At 51.7% G+C, this 16,279-nt stretch overlaps 1 protein-coding gene across 2 annotated transcripts in view; it reads left to right on the top strand.

Annotated features, from left to right (window-relative positions):
• The window catches only part of UNC5B (unc-5 netrin receptor B), a 55,175-nt gene that overhangs the window by 30,317 nt on the left and 8,579 nt on the right, over nt 1-16,279 (top strand). For both annotated transcript variants that reach the window (XM_065671032.1, XM_065671031.1), the window contains exons 2-7: nt 7,724-7,945; nt 11,615-11,758; nt 13,183-13,286; nt 14,175-14,355; nt 14,889-15,056; nt 15,406-15,570. In XM_065671032.1, the coding sequence (XP_065527104.1) occupies nt 7,724-7,945; nt 11,615-11,758; nt 13,183-13,286; nt 14,175-14,355; nt 14,889-15,056; nt 15,406-15,570 (984 nt within the window). The remainder of the gene's footprint in view (nt 1-7,723; nt 7,946-11,614; nt 11,759-13,182; nt 13,287-14,174; nt 14,356-14,888; nt 15,057-15,405; nt 15,571-16,279) is intronic.

Below are 16,279 nucleotides of genomic sequence, written 5' to 3'. Positions count from 1 at the left end.
TGATTATCATAATCATAAAGATAAACAAAAGAGTAGTGGCTCCATAAATACTCCAGCATAATGCATAGTCAACGAGAGAAATTTCTCTCCTCTGAAGTCCCAGAAAGGGAAGTTGCAGCCAGAGACTGGGTGTTTCCTCTTGGGGCATTGGGATGGTTGGGATTTGGGCTGGACTTTGAGCCGTGGCTTGCAGTGTCCCTGGCATGCACAGGGACACTGTGGTGGGGCACCACCCCATGCAAGGGTTTTCTCTTGCTTTCAGTTTTCCTCTCAGGCTACTTTGCAAAAGCCTAACCTGGGGGTTTAGCTAAAGAGATGACGATTCTAACTATCCATTTATTGATTTATTTTCAGTCAGGTGATGTGATTTTCAGTCAGGTTATTGATTGATAAGGCCATTGCATGCAAAAACATCCTCGGTGCTGCCTGGCTCCTTCTTCCCACCCTTTTCTCAGCACAGACTGCTTTCTGGTTTTTGTCTTGTGTTCCCCCCACCCCGCTTCCCCTTCACTCCTGGCCTAATGAAGGTGCACAGCAAGGGAGGCCGGCTGCAGGCTTTTCATTTGGCTGGGAGAGGAATCTGCTTGGTTTTTTTCCAAGGGTGTAATTAGGGCTGGCTGGGTGCACCCCCTCATTACCCATGCTGGGGAGGAATGCTCTCTAATTATAATGTTTGCCTGCCGCCGGGCGGGGGGGAACTGCTAACCCATCTGGGATGCCGCTGCGAAATGTCTTGTCTGTCCCGGTGTCCGGCTGTCCCGGGCTGGGTGGGCTCCGGGAGGAGCTGGAGGTGATGGGGGCGGAGGGACAGGGCTTGCACGGGGCTGGATTTACTCTAGGGTTTGATGGCAGGTTTTGCAGGAAGGGTGTGCATAGGGACTGTAAAACTCCTGGAAGAGGGCAGTTGATGGAGGAAAATGAGCTGGTTTGTCAGAGATGCTTTCGGGGAAAGGTTAAGTGGTTCTTCCCAAATGTAGTTCTTAATAAAAGATTGGTGAGGATGGAAGGGCTCTGTTGTGTTGCATAGAGGGGGGACAAATGGGTTTGGAGACTGCGGTGCTTGTGGAAGCAGCATGTCGGTCTCTCCGTGTTGCCAATGAGTCCTGCTGCTCCACGTGGAGGCAGTGTGGGGGGGGTGTGTTTGCTCCCCAACCGCAGCCCATGCAGCCAGGCTTGCAGGAGCTGTCCCGGCTGGCAGAAGGGGTGGTCTCTGCTTCTCTGGGGGGCAGAGAGGAAGACCCTATAAATACATACAAGGTGGAGCAACACCTTCTGTGGACCCCAGAACACTGCTGTTAGTGAGGGTTGAACATATCAGCATGTTGAATGCTGTGGGTTTGTGGTCCAGCCTTTGCTGAGTTGCCATTGCCTGTGCTTGTGGGAGGTGTCAGATGCCACAGGGATGGGCACACCATGAGCATGTCAGTAGCTGGATATCCCGTGGCTTTGCTCCAGGCTGGAGATGAGATGCCAGGTACCAGTGTTCCTCCTCCATACCTATGAAGGCTCCATGCTCAGTTCTTTGGCCTCTGCAGGCAGTTTGTGTCTGTCCCATCCTGTCCCCTGGATCCTTCTGCAGAGGGAGAGGTTAATGAGCGCCAAGCTGAGTTAATGAGGCCAGGGGTTACATCAGCAAGCTGTAGCCCTAGGGATAGCAGTGCCGAGGGGCTGGTACATCCCCTGCATCTCACTTTCAGTTCTTCCCAGCATGTTTCTGAGCCTGCTTTAAACAATTCAGAGGGTTTATAAGGCATGAGATTTTGTGGGCTCTGTGCAAGGAGGTAGCGGGGAGAGAGCTGGGGAGGAAGCTTCACTCACTACAAGTGTCTTCGAATCTTCCAAACCCATCCTGAGTGACACCCTTTATTTTGGGTCATCCTCCTTTTTCCCTACTTTGCCTCCCATGGGACGCATCCCCAGAGGAGGCACAGTGGGCCATGGCTTTGCTTGGCATTGCTTGGCCTCATGGAGACTTTGCCTTTGGAGATGCCACGAGCTGCTGGCATCTCCTCGGCAATGCAGTTTCATGTTGGGGAACCATGCTGGAGTGCAGGAGGCTGAATTTGTGTGATGGAGAGCGGAGCAGGGAGGAGAAGGGGATGTTTGGGGAAGAGAGGATGGTGTTTTGAGAAGATGCTCAGGGTGCTTTTAGGAGGAAAAGCTGAGCTATGGTCTACTGCTGGCCCTGAAATTACCTGAGGAGGGCACTCTGTGATGGGAGGCCCTTAGGAGAGGGGCACGCCTGGACTGGTGACGCCGGCTTCCCCTGAGCCTCAAGACTGACTGAAATGTGGTGAGATGAGGATTGCATTGCATGTGATGATGCCTGCTCAGCGGGGATGCCTTTGCATCCCTCTGAGGGTTGCAGCAGGGATTTCCTCTGTATGGCAGACATTCTGGCATGGGAGTGAGCCATGCCACTGCTCTGGCATGGCAGTTTGCTTGATCTTAAATGGCAGCAACGCTAATCCTTAAATGAGTCTGTTCATACATATTCCCTGGAGGCAATAGGAGGGGGGACTTTCAGCCTTTCAGACACCTCCTTGAGCCAAGCCGGTGGCTGAAGTATCCCTGTCAGCTCCATCTCTAGAGCCTGAGCTGTCCCCATCCCTGCCGGGGGATTGGGCAGGCAGGCGGCTCTCCTCCTCCAATGCTGGAGATAAGCTGTCATTTCTATTTGTTTTTAATTTCTACAGGAGGATTTCTACCCACCCCGCAGGCAGGGATGGGTTTAACTGTTGCCTCTCAGGCCTTCGCATGAAATAGCGCTCACCCTGAGACAGGCATGAATGGAGGGGGATGGAGGCAGAAGGGGTTAAGCGCCCACCACCACTGAAATTTAGTGCCAGAGAAACCCTGCATCCTGGCTTAATCCTTACATCAAATTCCTGCCTGCCCTGTGCGGGAGGGATGCGTGGACGTGAGTGATGGGCACAGGGCTTCAGCTGCTGTTAATGCTCCTGTAATCTTCCAAATATTTGGAGGGATAACAATTGCAGGAGAGGATTTTAACGCTTTCCTGCAGAGGTGTACTTGGCCATTGCTGCAAGGGGAACAGCTTTCTGGGCTTGCCATCCCTTGTGCTGTGTTTTTGGGGTGATGGGGGGGTGTGTGTGGGCGGGGTGTCAATGCTCAACCCCAGCTCTGGTGCTGCTGCCCATGCAGGCTGGTGGTATTGGTTGGGGTCATTGATCTTCAACCAAGTTGCAAAAGCTGGCTTCAAGCATCTGCAAGTCACTCTCCGGGGAACAGATGCTGTGGATAATCCAGATCAACCCCATCAGATTAAAATGTGCGATGAGGGATGGGGGAGAGGAGGTTGGAGCGGAAAGAAGTGGTCGGTGCCTATTCCCCTCCTCCCTTTTCTGTCTCGCTGCTCCTACTACAGTCATCCTCAGAGCTTCAGGGTTTGGTCCCATGGGTTCGAGCCCTGAAGCTGCCCCTCTGTGTCTCTCCTCCCCCAGATACAGATATAGTGCTGAAGCCAGTGCTCCAGCCCATCCTGTAGCACAATACACTTCAGCACCCAGCCACATGCCCCAAGCAGTGTGAGACTGTGGCATGGTGGCAGCCTGGGACTTCCAAAACCCTCCAGAGGGAGCTGGGAAACAGGCACCCACCTCCAGCGGGAAAGAGGAAGGCTGGCAGATGGGAACCCCCTGTAGACGTCTGCCGGGGAGACAATGATTACAGTCAGTGTAGCGCACTCTCAAATATTTATTAGTTTGTCGTTGCTGGGAGCTTTATTGCTTGTCTGATTACAGTACTGGAAATCCCGGCTGCGCAGGGCTCCTTCCCTGGCTCCGCATGCTAAAGTGTCTCCCTTGCATGTGCTGCTCTTGCAGTCAATGGCTGAAACTGTCATCTCAGTGGGATCAGAGCAGTGTTGGGCGAAGCGGAAGTGTCCAGATGGAGGTGATGGTGTTGCACCACTGGGAAGGTGCTTTTGTGTCCTTTGTTTTGCAGTTTGTGCTGGATAGTCAGGGCAGCGGGAGCAGCAGCCATTCCTCCACACGGTGTGAGCAGCTTGCTTTCCCCCCGCCGGCTGTATGTGGAGTTTCTTTGGGGGTCCCCCTTGAGCATTAGCAGAGTGAGATGTTTCCCATGCAGCGGGTGGCCAGGCACTGGGAAGGCGGATGAAAGACTGGGTTGATGGCTTATGATAAACATGCCCAGCATGGGTCTCCTCCCTTTTTTCATCCAAAGTCCCTGTTGTTTCTCTGCCTTAATTCTTCCCCAGTGCGCTTAAATACCAGCAACTGTATTGTGCTGGAACCAAACACCCTGCCCAGCTGCAAATGCTGTTTTTCAGCCACATAAGGCTGTTTTCTGGATTGAGAAATCAGCCTCCCACTTGCTTTGCTCCCGTTCATGAGCGAGCAGGAGCCTGGGGGAGCTGTGGGGCTGGGGCTCTGTGGCCTGGTCCTGGTTACAAGCCTGCCACAGAAAAAACACCATTTCCCTGTCTCCTGTTAGAGCTGCTTTTTTGGCCTCAGCTCTCTCTTGGCCAGAAATAAAAGATCTCTCAGCTGTTGTGAGTTTGCAGGATTTAAATTTTCCCAGCAGCCAGGATGCTCCTAGCTTTAAAGGTTTGGGTGTTTTCTTTGGTTCAAACCTTAATCCGAACAGGTTTTTATAGCCACCAAAAGCAGATGCTGGATCTGGCCAGGGCTGGGGAGATCATCCTGTTCCACCATCCTCATCCCCAAAGTCACTGTGCCCCTTTGGAGAAGAAACCCAAAGTGGTGAGCTTGACACTGCCATCACGGATTTGGGAAGACCCCCTGTCAAGGCAGGGGGTTGGATGGGACCCATCACTGCCAGGGTTGGCAGTACCACTGGTGATATTTCAGCCCCAAACACCACCAGTGTGCTGGGGGACCAAGGTTGCTCCCACCACAGCCCAGAACATCACCCATCCTGCTGCAGATGATGACGGGTGAGTCACAAAACTGTGATTTTCACCGGGCCGTGACTCATCCCCTCCCAGCTCCAAGATCTTCTTGGATGACCTAAAGTCTTGTTTAGCATCACCAAAGTGTCAGTGGGGTGGGAGAAATGTGTCTGTAGCGTTGGCTGCTGGAGGAAGACCTCACCTTGCCTGCGCTTTTGGCTCAGGGGAGACACATGCGCTTCAGGGTGTCACCCCCATAGGGGAAGGTCCTTCTGAAAACTGGCTTTTTCAGTGACATTGGGTCTCCTTGCCTGCATCCTGGGGTATTGCACCTGGCTTGGGGAGAAAACAACAAAACAGGGAGGAAGAGAAGAAATAAAAACCTACTGGCATAGATACAGAAATAAAACTTAATGGGGAACCTCAGGCCCACATCAGAGCCAAAGATAGTATATATTGGAGTGGTTATCATCTCTGCCACTGCCCTCAGCAGTGCCTAGGGGAGGCTGGTCCTGGCCCCAGGCAGGGCTGGGAGGTGGGGGTGACTGCTCTGCCAAGAGACTCATGGGCTTACAAGTGTTTACCTTCCTTACAGCAAGCCTGCTTTATAAACCCACCTGCCTTTACAGTTGTAAAACAGAGCCCAGGAGCCAACCCTGCCCTGGGGATGGGCAGCAAGCAAGCCCCACAGGCATCACAGGTTTTCTAAGGATGCTTTACAGCGCGTGCTACCTGTGCCCTTTCCCGGCAGCAGAGTGCAGGTCCAACTTTGCAGCCTGTGCGCAGCAGGGATGCAAGGAGCATCACTTCAGAGAGGTTTTCAGATGAGCGCATGAGTGAAGTTTTGTTGGCTGCCTCCGATGCCAGTTGGATTGTCTCCTGCCAGCCCCCTTTGCCAGGGAATTTAGATTTGTGGCATCGAAGCGGTTTTAAAAAAACCAACGAAAAAACAGCAAAACAACACGGTGCAAAATTGAATAGTAAATGAAAAAAGAAAGAGTAAGTGATGTTTGCCGCAGTGATACAGGTGAGAGGCTGCTTAGCAGAAGAGGGGAGCAGGACCACTGGCTTGATGTGGGCATAGAAATGTGGGACCATTCAGGGTGGGGGCTGGCACCTCCTCATGCCCCCATCCCTCTGCCCGCGGCGGAGTGCTGGGAAAATTACAGGTCTGCAAATGAGATAAGGGAGAAAATGGCCGGCAGTGGAGAGGTGGTGGAGAGACAGCCAGAGAGAGAGAAATTAGCCCAGAGTTTAATTCATTGTTTCCAAAAGAGCGGTTAATGGATTATGACAAATGTCCTACCGCTCTCCCTTAGTGCTGTGTTAAATGGAAATGGAAAGTCAATTTTCCTAAATGGATTTTAAACGACTGACCTCGTGTGTTTTTTTCCCTCACTGATTTTTGCTCGGGAGGCAGCTTGGTCATCTTCTTTTCTTGATGCATCTGATTATTTTTTTGCTGCTTCTCCTTGCATCCTGGGACTCTGATTTTCACCGTGCAGCGCTGCTCTTGCCAAGGGTGATGAAGGGAGTGGGCTCCTTTATTCCTTGCCAGCTCTGGAGATGTTATGACGGGGCTGGGGATATTTGCTGTTTTCCTGCTCACTGCAGTGCCTGGAGTTGAGGATCACAGCTGTCACTCGGGGAAGAGAGGAGGAGGAAAAGCTCATAACACTACTAGGTGTAAAGAAAAGCCTTGTGATGTGACCTGACTGCTAGCGAGATGCCCAGTAACAACAGGTTAAGGAGTAGCATCCCAGTGCATGTATGTGGCTTTTTATCAGTCCTGTGATACTTGGATTTGATCTTAATGGGCAAATTGATTGGAAACAGGAAACATTCCTATGCTGGATACTGCAGATGATCCTCAGTGTTGGTCACAGCATCTTTCCAAGCCAGTGCTGGGGGTGTGAGTCACCTTGAGGCTCCCAATCCTCAGGAATTACATCCCTGGGTAACCGCTGATGTGCTTGTCCCTTTTCAAGGCTTTCCTTGGCCTGACCTGAGCAGACACGACCTCTTTTTCTAGTATTTTTTGCATTTAGATGGTTTTTGAAAGCAAACAAGCAGGAAGATGGAGATGACCAGGGCAATGACCCAGTCTGTTTTTTGGGGTGGGATTGCATTTTGGGAAATGCATTTTGGGTGATTGCATTTCTCCCCAGGTGGCTGGGCTGAAGCAATTGCTTACCTGTGATGGGCAGATAGCTGGTCCTTGGAGTCTGCCCTTGCAGGGGCTGCTGGTGCCCCCTGTGTTGTGTGATGCTGAGATTCAAGTGTTGGCAGGGGGCTGAGATCCCCCACACAACTCCACCAAAGAGCGGGATGTGTGAGATTTGTGCTGGGGTCGTGGTCTGCGTTCCCAGCACAAGCCCTGACAGCATTTTACTTGGAGCATGCCCTTGCGTTCCCCAGGGCCTTGGGAGGGAGGCTTGGGAAGGGGGACACCAGCCCCTCTGGAGCCTCTTCGTGTCCTTGTCACCTTCCCTGGACTTGGGTTTGTTTTCCTTTATACCTTGTGGTGTCCTTTAGCGAGATCACTCAGGCTCTGGAGTCAGCCTGGTCTTGGGGTATGGATGGAGGGGCTGCTACCCAGGCAAAACCAGGATGCACTCCACAGCAGCAGCAGGTCTAGCTAGCAGAGAATTGCTTTTCTCTTTTTTTGGGACTCTCCAGCCCTCTTTTGCTTTTCTGAGCATCCTCGGCAACAGCTGTTGGTAACACCACTGCATACAGGGCAGAGCTGGGAAGGATGAAGCGACAGGAGTTGAGTCCCTGCTGGGATGGGATTAAGGGCACCTCCTGACCCTCTCGCTCCCCTGACAGGGCTGGAGTACAGCGATGTGCTGCCCGACTCCTTCCCCTCGCCCCCGGCGGAGACCCTGCCTTATTTTCTGCTGGAGCCGCAGGATGCCTACATCGTGAAGAACAAGCCGGTGGAGCTTGTCTGCCGCGCCAACCCCGCCACCCAGATCTACTTCAAGTGCAACGGGGAGTGGGTCAACCAGAACGACCACGTCACCAAGGAAAGCCTGGATGAGGCCACCGGTGAGCAAACCCACCCTGGCATCCCCCTGTCTGCCCTTCCCCTCTCTTCTTTCCAGGCACTTCTGCCCTTTTCTCTCTTGCACATCCATGCTGTAGATGTTTCTCCTTCAAGGAGACCAATAGGTCTGTGATTCATGTTTATCATTCCCCAGGTGATTGCAATCTCATGAGGTTGCTTTTGTATGTTTCCCACTTCCTTGGTCTGTGCCCAGCTTGTCTCTCTTTCTACATCATCAGTGAACTTTAGCAGAGGAGCTGCCCCTTTCCCAGCCATTGATGAAGGCATGATGATGGTATGGGTCACCATACCTCATAGAAGCCTGGGGAAGTCAGCCTGTGTGCTTGCACGCTTATCCATTTGCAGGACATGGGGTTGTTAAATGCAATTTGAAAGAAGCACTTTTAAAATGGATAAAAAAAAAAGGAAACGCTTTGCTACAAAATGCCTAATCAACATGTAGGAGTCATTGCCACGAGGGGTAGCGAAGGCTGGCAGCTCTCTCCAGTTCACAACAGGATTGGATGTTTAATGGGCGATGAGAACATTTTCAGGTAGGATTTGAAATGCCTTTTAATGGCAGATGAGTCCTTCCCTGCCTCAGAGGACAAGTCAGCTGCTGGCTGTCTGAAATTGGAGGGCTGAGAATGTGGTTTAGGCATTCTAAGAGGTTTCTTATTGCAGGAGATTGGGCTCCACAGATCTTCCTGCCCCATGCTTTGAAATGTCTCGGCATGTGAACAAGATGTGGGATTACATATATCACGTACTAAAGCAGATCTGCTAAAATTGGGATGCTTTAGCTCCGCTCTTGTCTTGTCTGCACCAATTTTGGTACCTGTAGCCTGATCAGGAAGAGGAAGAAAACAGTCACATTTCTCTGCAAATCACTGAACGTGTAGCATCCCTCATCTCTAGAGGGCTTTAAACCAACATAGCCTTTTGAACTGCTGTGGTGTTGGCCACAGAAGGCAGGCTGAGCTTAGGAGAGATTTTGTCAGCCTGGAGCACAAGTATTTTTATAGAATCTCCTCTCATCCCTTCGATTTTTTAACACAGTCTTGCCCTTCCTTGGCATCTCCTCAGCTCTTCATCCAGTGCTGTCTGCGAGCCAGTCTTTGCTTGGGTGCGTCTCTGAACCTGCTCTGGAAAGGGAAGATTGTTCCTTTTCTCTGCGGCTTTTTGAGTCTTTCTTCCTAATGTTGCTTCATCTGTTCCTGGAGTGTTTTTCCTCCAGAAGATCTCTGTCTGAAGGATGGTCAAACACGCATGGGAAGTCTTTCCCCTTGCTTCAACAGAGGCTGTTGGGAGCACTGGAAGCACTGTTTTGGAGTCCATCTCCACCTCCCAGTTCTTGCGGAGGCCAGGTTTGCAACCCTCACTGCTCTAGGGCAAAGCCAGTGCAGATTAGTGACTGGGCAGCCTTCACTGAGGGGTTAGTCATTTATTTATAACGTGGCCACACTGGGTTGAGCCAGAAGTTCACGCACCCTGCGTGTGGCCATGGTGGATGCTTAGAGGAAGAGCACTGAACCAGGACAAGGAGGGAGTGGTGGACCCTGCTCTGTTACCTCCCAGCTTTCTAATGTGTGTGATTAAGGGACTCCCTGGTCTGGTGACAATATCTTAGCAGTGTGGTCCAGCCCTGGATGGATTCCTTTCTGTTAATTTGTCTAAATGCTGTTAGGATTCATTTCTCCTCTGGATCGTCCCAGCATCCTGTAGCAGGGAGTTTCATGGTTTAGTGATGTGGAAAATCACTGTATTTCTGGCCTCCCCATTTGCTCCACCCCTAGAATGAATACCCCTGTCTGAATAACCTGCTTCACGCAACTCTTGAGTAAAACAGGCTGGAGAAAACAGAGCAGTAAGGGAGCAGAAAGTCTGTGCAGCAAGAGCTTACCCTGTTTTAGTAGGGGACCCCTTTGCTTTGGGCCAACACCTCCCTCTCAGATCCCAGTCTGCAGATGCAGAACGTGTGCCATCCATTTGGGGAGGAAACATTGCACGCTTTCTTCACCCAGGCTTCAAAGATGGCATTGCTGCTATCAGTGAACAAACTGACAGTGCAGAGGTGATGCTGTGCATGTAAACTCTGCCAGCGTGGGCATATCTGCCCAGCAGCTACCCTAAGAAAAAAGGAGCCAGAACCACAATGGCTTACTGTGCTAAAAACATCTCTGTTTGCAATGCCTGCTGTCTGTAGAGAAAGCTGCCACAAAGGGCATGGGGGAGAGCTGGCCACAAAGTGATGGGTTAACACAGTTAGGCGTTCATGGCTTTTTAAGTGTCCTTGGTTAAAAGCTTGGAAAAAGGCACCTTAAGGAAAAAAAAAAAAAAAGGGAAAAAAAAAAAAAGCAACTTTTAAGATGACGTGTCTTGAATGAGCTGGGCTTAGTAATGCTCTGACTGCGTCTGATCCAAAGCGTTTCATGTGGAAGAAAGCAAAAATAGGCCAAGTCAGATAATTCAGCTGGGTGAGAAGGGACAGTCAGTAAGAGCGGCTGTGTTTGGATGCCTGTAAGCCCCTTAAATAGTCAACTCTGTGAGCTATAAGCTTGGTCTATGGTATTGGGTAATCTTTGCTTTTGGGGGTTACAGAGATAGCAGGGCATTTGCGGGATGCTCCCCACCTTTCCAGGGCTGCTCAACCCACCCCACTGGTGCTTTCCAGAGAGACAAGATGGTTTTGCACCATCTCTGTCCTGGGTCCTTCTAAAAGCCCTAAGTTTTCCAAAACTGCTTGGCCCAAAATGCCTCCCCTTCCCCTCCCCTTATTAGTGGCAAGGCAAATTGTATTTCCTTGGTGCACGTTTGCCAGCTCTTTTGCGGGAAGGTGGCAGAGAGGTAGTAACTGCTCCTTGCAGCACTGGGAGTGAGCTAACAACATTACAGCTGGGGAGCAAGCGGCTCTCTATCGCTGTGAAATTGAGGCCTTTTTATACATATAAGCTGCAAAAAGAAAGGGCAGGTATCTCTTAAAATAAGGAAAAGCAAGTCCTCAGTCACTCCCACCCTTGGCAATGCTTTGGACAAGCCTCAGCATCCTGCGGTGCAGGGGACTGTGTCCTGGACATGGTGGTGCCACCTTTGTCATTGCGCCTTTGCCATGGCCAGGGTGTCCTGGCAGAATTCACAGAGGTGTTTGGGGGTTGATGGAGGTGTGTAACTCTGTTTGGAGTCAGTAGGCATGAAACGCCACCATCACCGGATTATTTCTTAAGATCTTTTATTTGTCTTGTTCTATTTGTGTTTAAATGGCAGCTGACAAAAGATGGTTTCCCTGCAGCAGAGCCTCAGAGGAGGCATCCTTCAAACCCCAGTGGGTGGGAAAGCGTTTGGGCAGGGATGGAGATGTCAGTGCTGGGGGAGAGGGCTGATGGAGGAGGGTGATGCCTGGTGAAATGGTCAAAAGGTTCTGGTCCTGCCCAGCCATACTAGGGGAAAAAAGAAAAGAAGACTTCTGCACATCAGCCATTGCCCTGGCTTCAGCTCGAAGTCAAAGGGAGGGGGCAGCCTCCCTGATTTACAGAGGTGCCAAAACAAGATGCCTCTGAGATGCCTCCAGCTCTCTGCATCTGTAAGCCTCTGAGCCCTCTTGGGTGCTGCCTCAGTTTACCTCCTCCTGGGTGCTCTTGCCAAGCCGGTGCCATCCCTCTGTCCTCTTCCAGGGATGCTGGTGCGGGAGGTACAGATCGAGGTCTCCCGGCAGCAGGTAGAGGAGCTCTTCGGCTTAGAAGATTACTGGTGCCAGTGTGTGGCCTGGAGCTCCGCGGGCACGACGAAGAGCCGCAGGGCATACGTCCGCATAGCATGTAAGTACCCAATACATATAGTGCTTGCTCAGACACAACGCTCCCAGCAGTGCTCCCTGTCCCTCTGCAGGAGCTGCATTTACCTACCTGCACTGCTTCGGCTCACAGTCTACTGATTTAGTTTAAATGAGTCCTTCTTCCACCTTCTTTTCCACTTTGGGGCCCCAAAAGGTTTCCAGAGGGCACAATCCACCAATTTAGAAATTGTTTGCAAAACCTGAGGTGTGACCCTGGATCCCAGGCTGAAAAAGCAATAGTGCCAAGCCAGGTGTGCGCTGCTTCTGGCAGCTGAAATAGCAGCCAGGTCATTCATTCCTGGCTTCCCCAAGACACGGTAGGTGCAGTTGAGTGGGGCTGGCCATCTCCGAAAGTTGGTTCCATGTTGAAAGCAGTGCTTTCTGATCAGTTGGAGATGACCCATCCTTTCTGGGTAGCCCTGGTCTTAGCTCCCCATCCCAGCTTGAGCTTTGCTTCTGAGCAGGCATTGTCCCTATCTGCCTAGGTAAGAGGCTGTGGCATTACCTGGGTTAATACCGCATTGCCCGTCAGCATGCTCAGCTCTTCCCAGTGCTTTATTATCGTTAATAAACCAACAGTTAGCACCTTGCACACTTTGCCTGAATCAGCGATTCTGTGTCTCTGGAGTCCCTGCTGTCATATGTCACTTCTTTAAGCTGCTGTTTGTGGGTGTCAGCCTGATTAAGGGCGAGTTAATCAGGCTGTTACCCAGCTGAGTTTGCTCTCTTAGCAAATGAGATGGCAAAGCTATAGTAGAACAGTCAGGCTTCCCCAGTCATAAACAGATTTTGCTATTAGAGGGCTAATAATCCAACGTTGTTCAAAACGGCGGTGGCTGGTGTTTCAGCTATGCTGCTGAAGGATTTAGTCTTAACAGGGAAATTAAGGCGGTACAGGGATGGCTATGGAGGAAGCTGGTTTGTTCAGCCCCAGCCAAGGGTTTGGTGTTTCTGGGAGCCAAGCAGATGAGGTGAACCAAGGTTTCGCTGCCCTGCACAAGCAGGAGCTGCAGCCACAGAGGGCTGGGTGCTGTAGTAGAGGGTTGCAGCACCATCTAGTGATGCTCCTGCTACTGAAGAAATGAGAGGGTTGAAGAAACCTCTGAGTTAAGCTGAGATTTAGTCCAAAAGGGAAAAGACAGGAGGGGGGTATGAACCTGCAAACACATGAAGGAGGAAAGGCATCGTCCTTGAGCACCATATGCTGCCCTGAATTCGTCCTGGAAAAGTTACTTCTTCAGATTCTTTCTTCCAGGACATGTTTTTCCATAGCTGTGCTATGCCAGAGGGATTTCCCTATTTGTGGACCCCTGGGGCCAAGGCAGTGCTGTTTCCCCACAGAGGTTTCGCAGGTTGCCTGGTTTCTGAGGTGGGCTGGTAATACCTGGGCTTTCCTTTCCCTCCCAGACCTACGGAAGAACTTTGACCAGGAGCCATTGGGCAAGGAGGTCCCGCTGGAGCACGAGGTCCTGCTGCAGTGCCGCCCGCCCGAGGGGGTGCCACAGGCAGAGGTGAGCAGCTCAGCAACCCGAAGGAATGCCCAGTGGGGTGTCCTCCCACCCCAGGAGAGGCGGGGCATGTCCTTGCAGATGGCTTGCTGCCATGATGGATGGCCTCGTGCCGAGTCCGTCAGCTTTCATTATTCAGCAAATTGTTTATTTTGGGTAGTGGCTCTGTTATTCTGACATCTAATAACATATGTAACCTCGGCACCTGCTCAACCTACCTCTCCCATGCTTCCTGATGTGTTGTTAACCCGTTCGAGGGAAGACCTAACCAGGAGGCACCCTGTGGCTTTTCTGAAGGGGAGCAGTTAAAATCGGGAGCCAAGGGCTGGGAAAGTCAGTACAGATGGTTTTCCCTAGCATGGTGGTGGTGCTTTTCTTGCCCACAGCTCTATCAGCCCCCAGCAGCTGTGCATTCTTGGTAGCCACAGTGTTCCATCCTTGGCCAAAACAGCAGTAGTGTGTCCTAGTCAGGCTGGGTTTGGCCCAGCTTCTGGGGAGAAATCAATGCAGTCAGAGGCAAGGTTGGCCAATCAGTGGTTGTGGTGCTGAGGATATTGGTGGTCTTGGTAATGAGAACGGGGAGGGCTTTGGGGCAGGTCATAGGCTGGTCTGAGGGGTTTTGCTCTCTGTCAGGGCTCGTGAATGCAGCCCCTCCTCCCTGGTGTTTCTCCTTGCTCATGCCTTCACCCATGCTCAGTGATATTGACTCATGCCCTTCGCAAACAGCCTAGTTAAGCAGTCATGTCATAGCTTTCTTGGAGACCCTGGTGGCGGTGAGTACATGGGATGAACATTTCCACTAAAATTCATTATGAGCTTTTCCTGGCTGAGTGTTCAGTTCTTAATCAGCTTAATCACCATCGTTAACCATTCATTCCTTTGCACTGCTAGGTGGAGTGGCTGAGGAATGAAGATGTCATCGATCCCACCCAGGACACCAACTTCCTGATCACCATCGATCACAACCTCATCATCAAACAGGCTCGGCTCTTGGACACTGCTAATTACACCTGCATGGCCAAGAACATTGTAGCCAAACGCCGTAGCACCACAGCTGCCGTCATCGTCTACGGTAACTGGCCCTTGCTCTTGGGGAGGGGACCTTTGCTGCTAGCCATGTCCCCAAGCCAAGGGGAAATACAGGAACTTTCTGGGAGTGGTAGGAGCAAACCCCACCAGGGCATTTCACTGAAGTAGGCAATATCCAATATCTGCAAAACAGGAACCTCTACTAGCTTGTGCAGGCTGTTAGGAGAGTTTATTAGGTGTAGGTATTTCCAAGCCTTCTCGTTTGTGTACAAAGGTGAGTAGGGGTTAGACCCCGCTGGAAAGCTGCATTTGGCTAAACTTTGCTACAGAACCAAAGATCTGCTGTGGCCAAATGTAAAGCGGAAAAGGGACCAAACAGGCTTGAGCACCTTGTACATGGGGTGTGTGACATGAGAAGGAGTCTCATGATTTACTTTCCATGAGGGTGAGGTGTTCCAGGGTGTCATGGAAGATGTAAGAACAGAGAACCTGGTGAACCCTAGGCTTACCTCCAGTCGCTGATGAAATGGGCTAGGGCTCTATTGATGTGTTAACGCTGTCCATCTCCTCTTGCAGTGAATGGTGGCTGGTCCACCTGGTCCGAGTGGTCTCCTTGCAACAACCGCTGTGGCCGGGGCTGGCAGAAGCGCACCCGGACGTGCACCAACCCCGCACCACTGAACGGTGGCTCCTTCTGTGATGGGCAGCCTTTCCAGAAAATCACCTGCACCACTCTCTGCCCAGGTAAGGGGGGCTCGGAAACTGGCTTGCCCACACTGCCTGTCCCGCTGGTTGCACGGTCCACTTGTGCTCCCAGTGCACCCCAAGGAGACAGGGGTGCAGGAGATCAGTCCAAAGCATCTTTCAGTCTGCTGAGACTTGAAAGACCTGGAGATATTTGTAGAGGTTCAACTTAATTGCCTCAGATAGTAGTGGGTCTTGGTTTGCTGGGATAATGCTCCCTGCAGGTCTCTGGAAGCCCTGAGAGGGGCATGGTTACCTTTCTACTAACAGAGACATTCCGGCTCTGGGGAATGAGCCCCGAAGCCATGCCAAGGGGTTTACTGATGTGCCTGTGTTTTGTGGCCTGCAGTGGATGGTGCATGGACAGAGTGGAGCAAGTGGTCAGCGTGCAGCACCGAATGCACCCACTGGCGCAGCCGCGAGTGTGCCGCCCCGGCTCCCCGCAACGGTGGCAAGGACTGCAGCGGCGTGCTGCTTGACTCCAAAAACTGCACCGATGGGCTCTGCCTACAGAGTGAGTATGTGGGCAGGAGTGCAGGGACCGGTGCTGTAGATGATGCTGGGGGCTGTGTTGCCCTGGCACTTGGCTGTGTTGTTGTTGGTTGTGCCCCGAAATTGATGGGGCAGGCAGCAGCATTGCTGGCACCTGGTTTTTAAATTGTGCCTTTAGCAAAGTTTTTTAACCACACTCACCCCTTCAAAAGTCAGTTCTCACCTGGTGTCAAGAAAGGTTTGGGGAGTTTTGTGGGATCTAAATGCCCCACCAAGCCTTCTGAAATGGCTCTAAGTTTTTGGGGGCTCTGCTGAAATAAGGCTGGTTGTGGCTAGTGGGGGCAAGCTAGGAGGGTTTCTCAGCCCCACCATAAAAACATCTGAGCTGGGTCATTGCTTGGTAGGAGCTCTGCAGCAGCAGCTACGAAAAAACTCAGTAATGATGATAATGGTGCTGCTGCGCTGAGTGGGCACGCTGAAAGCTGAGCAGCTGATGCTGCCACCTGCTGCTGTGTGACACCACGGTCCCCTTTAATGTTGCTATGGCCAGAAATGCCCAAAGTCGTGTTAGTGGGATCATGCATCCCAGGGGCTGGCTGGGCATGGGTATATCCTCATCACCGCACTTCTACTTGGCTTTCTCCATGCCCCAGGGAATGATGCTGCTCTCCACTTCTTCCCCACTATGCTGAGGCTCCTCATGCTCCCTGGGCTGGCTTCTACCCTCCCAG

Source organism: Lathamus discolor, chromosome 3 (assembly GCF_037157495.1).
Source record: "Lathamus discolor isolate bLatDis1 chromosome 3, bLatDis1.hap1, whole genome shotgun sequence".
Taxonomy (NCBI): domain Eukaryota; kingdom Metazoa; phylum Chordata; class Aves; order Psittaciformes; family Psittacidae; genus Lathamus; species Lathamus discolor.
Note: the sequence above shows the minus strand (reverse complement) of the source record. Positions and strands in the feature narration are given on the sequence as shown.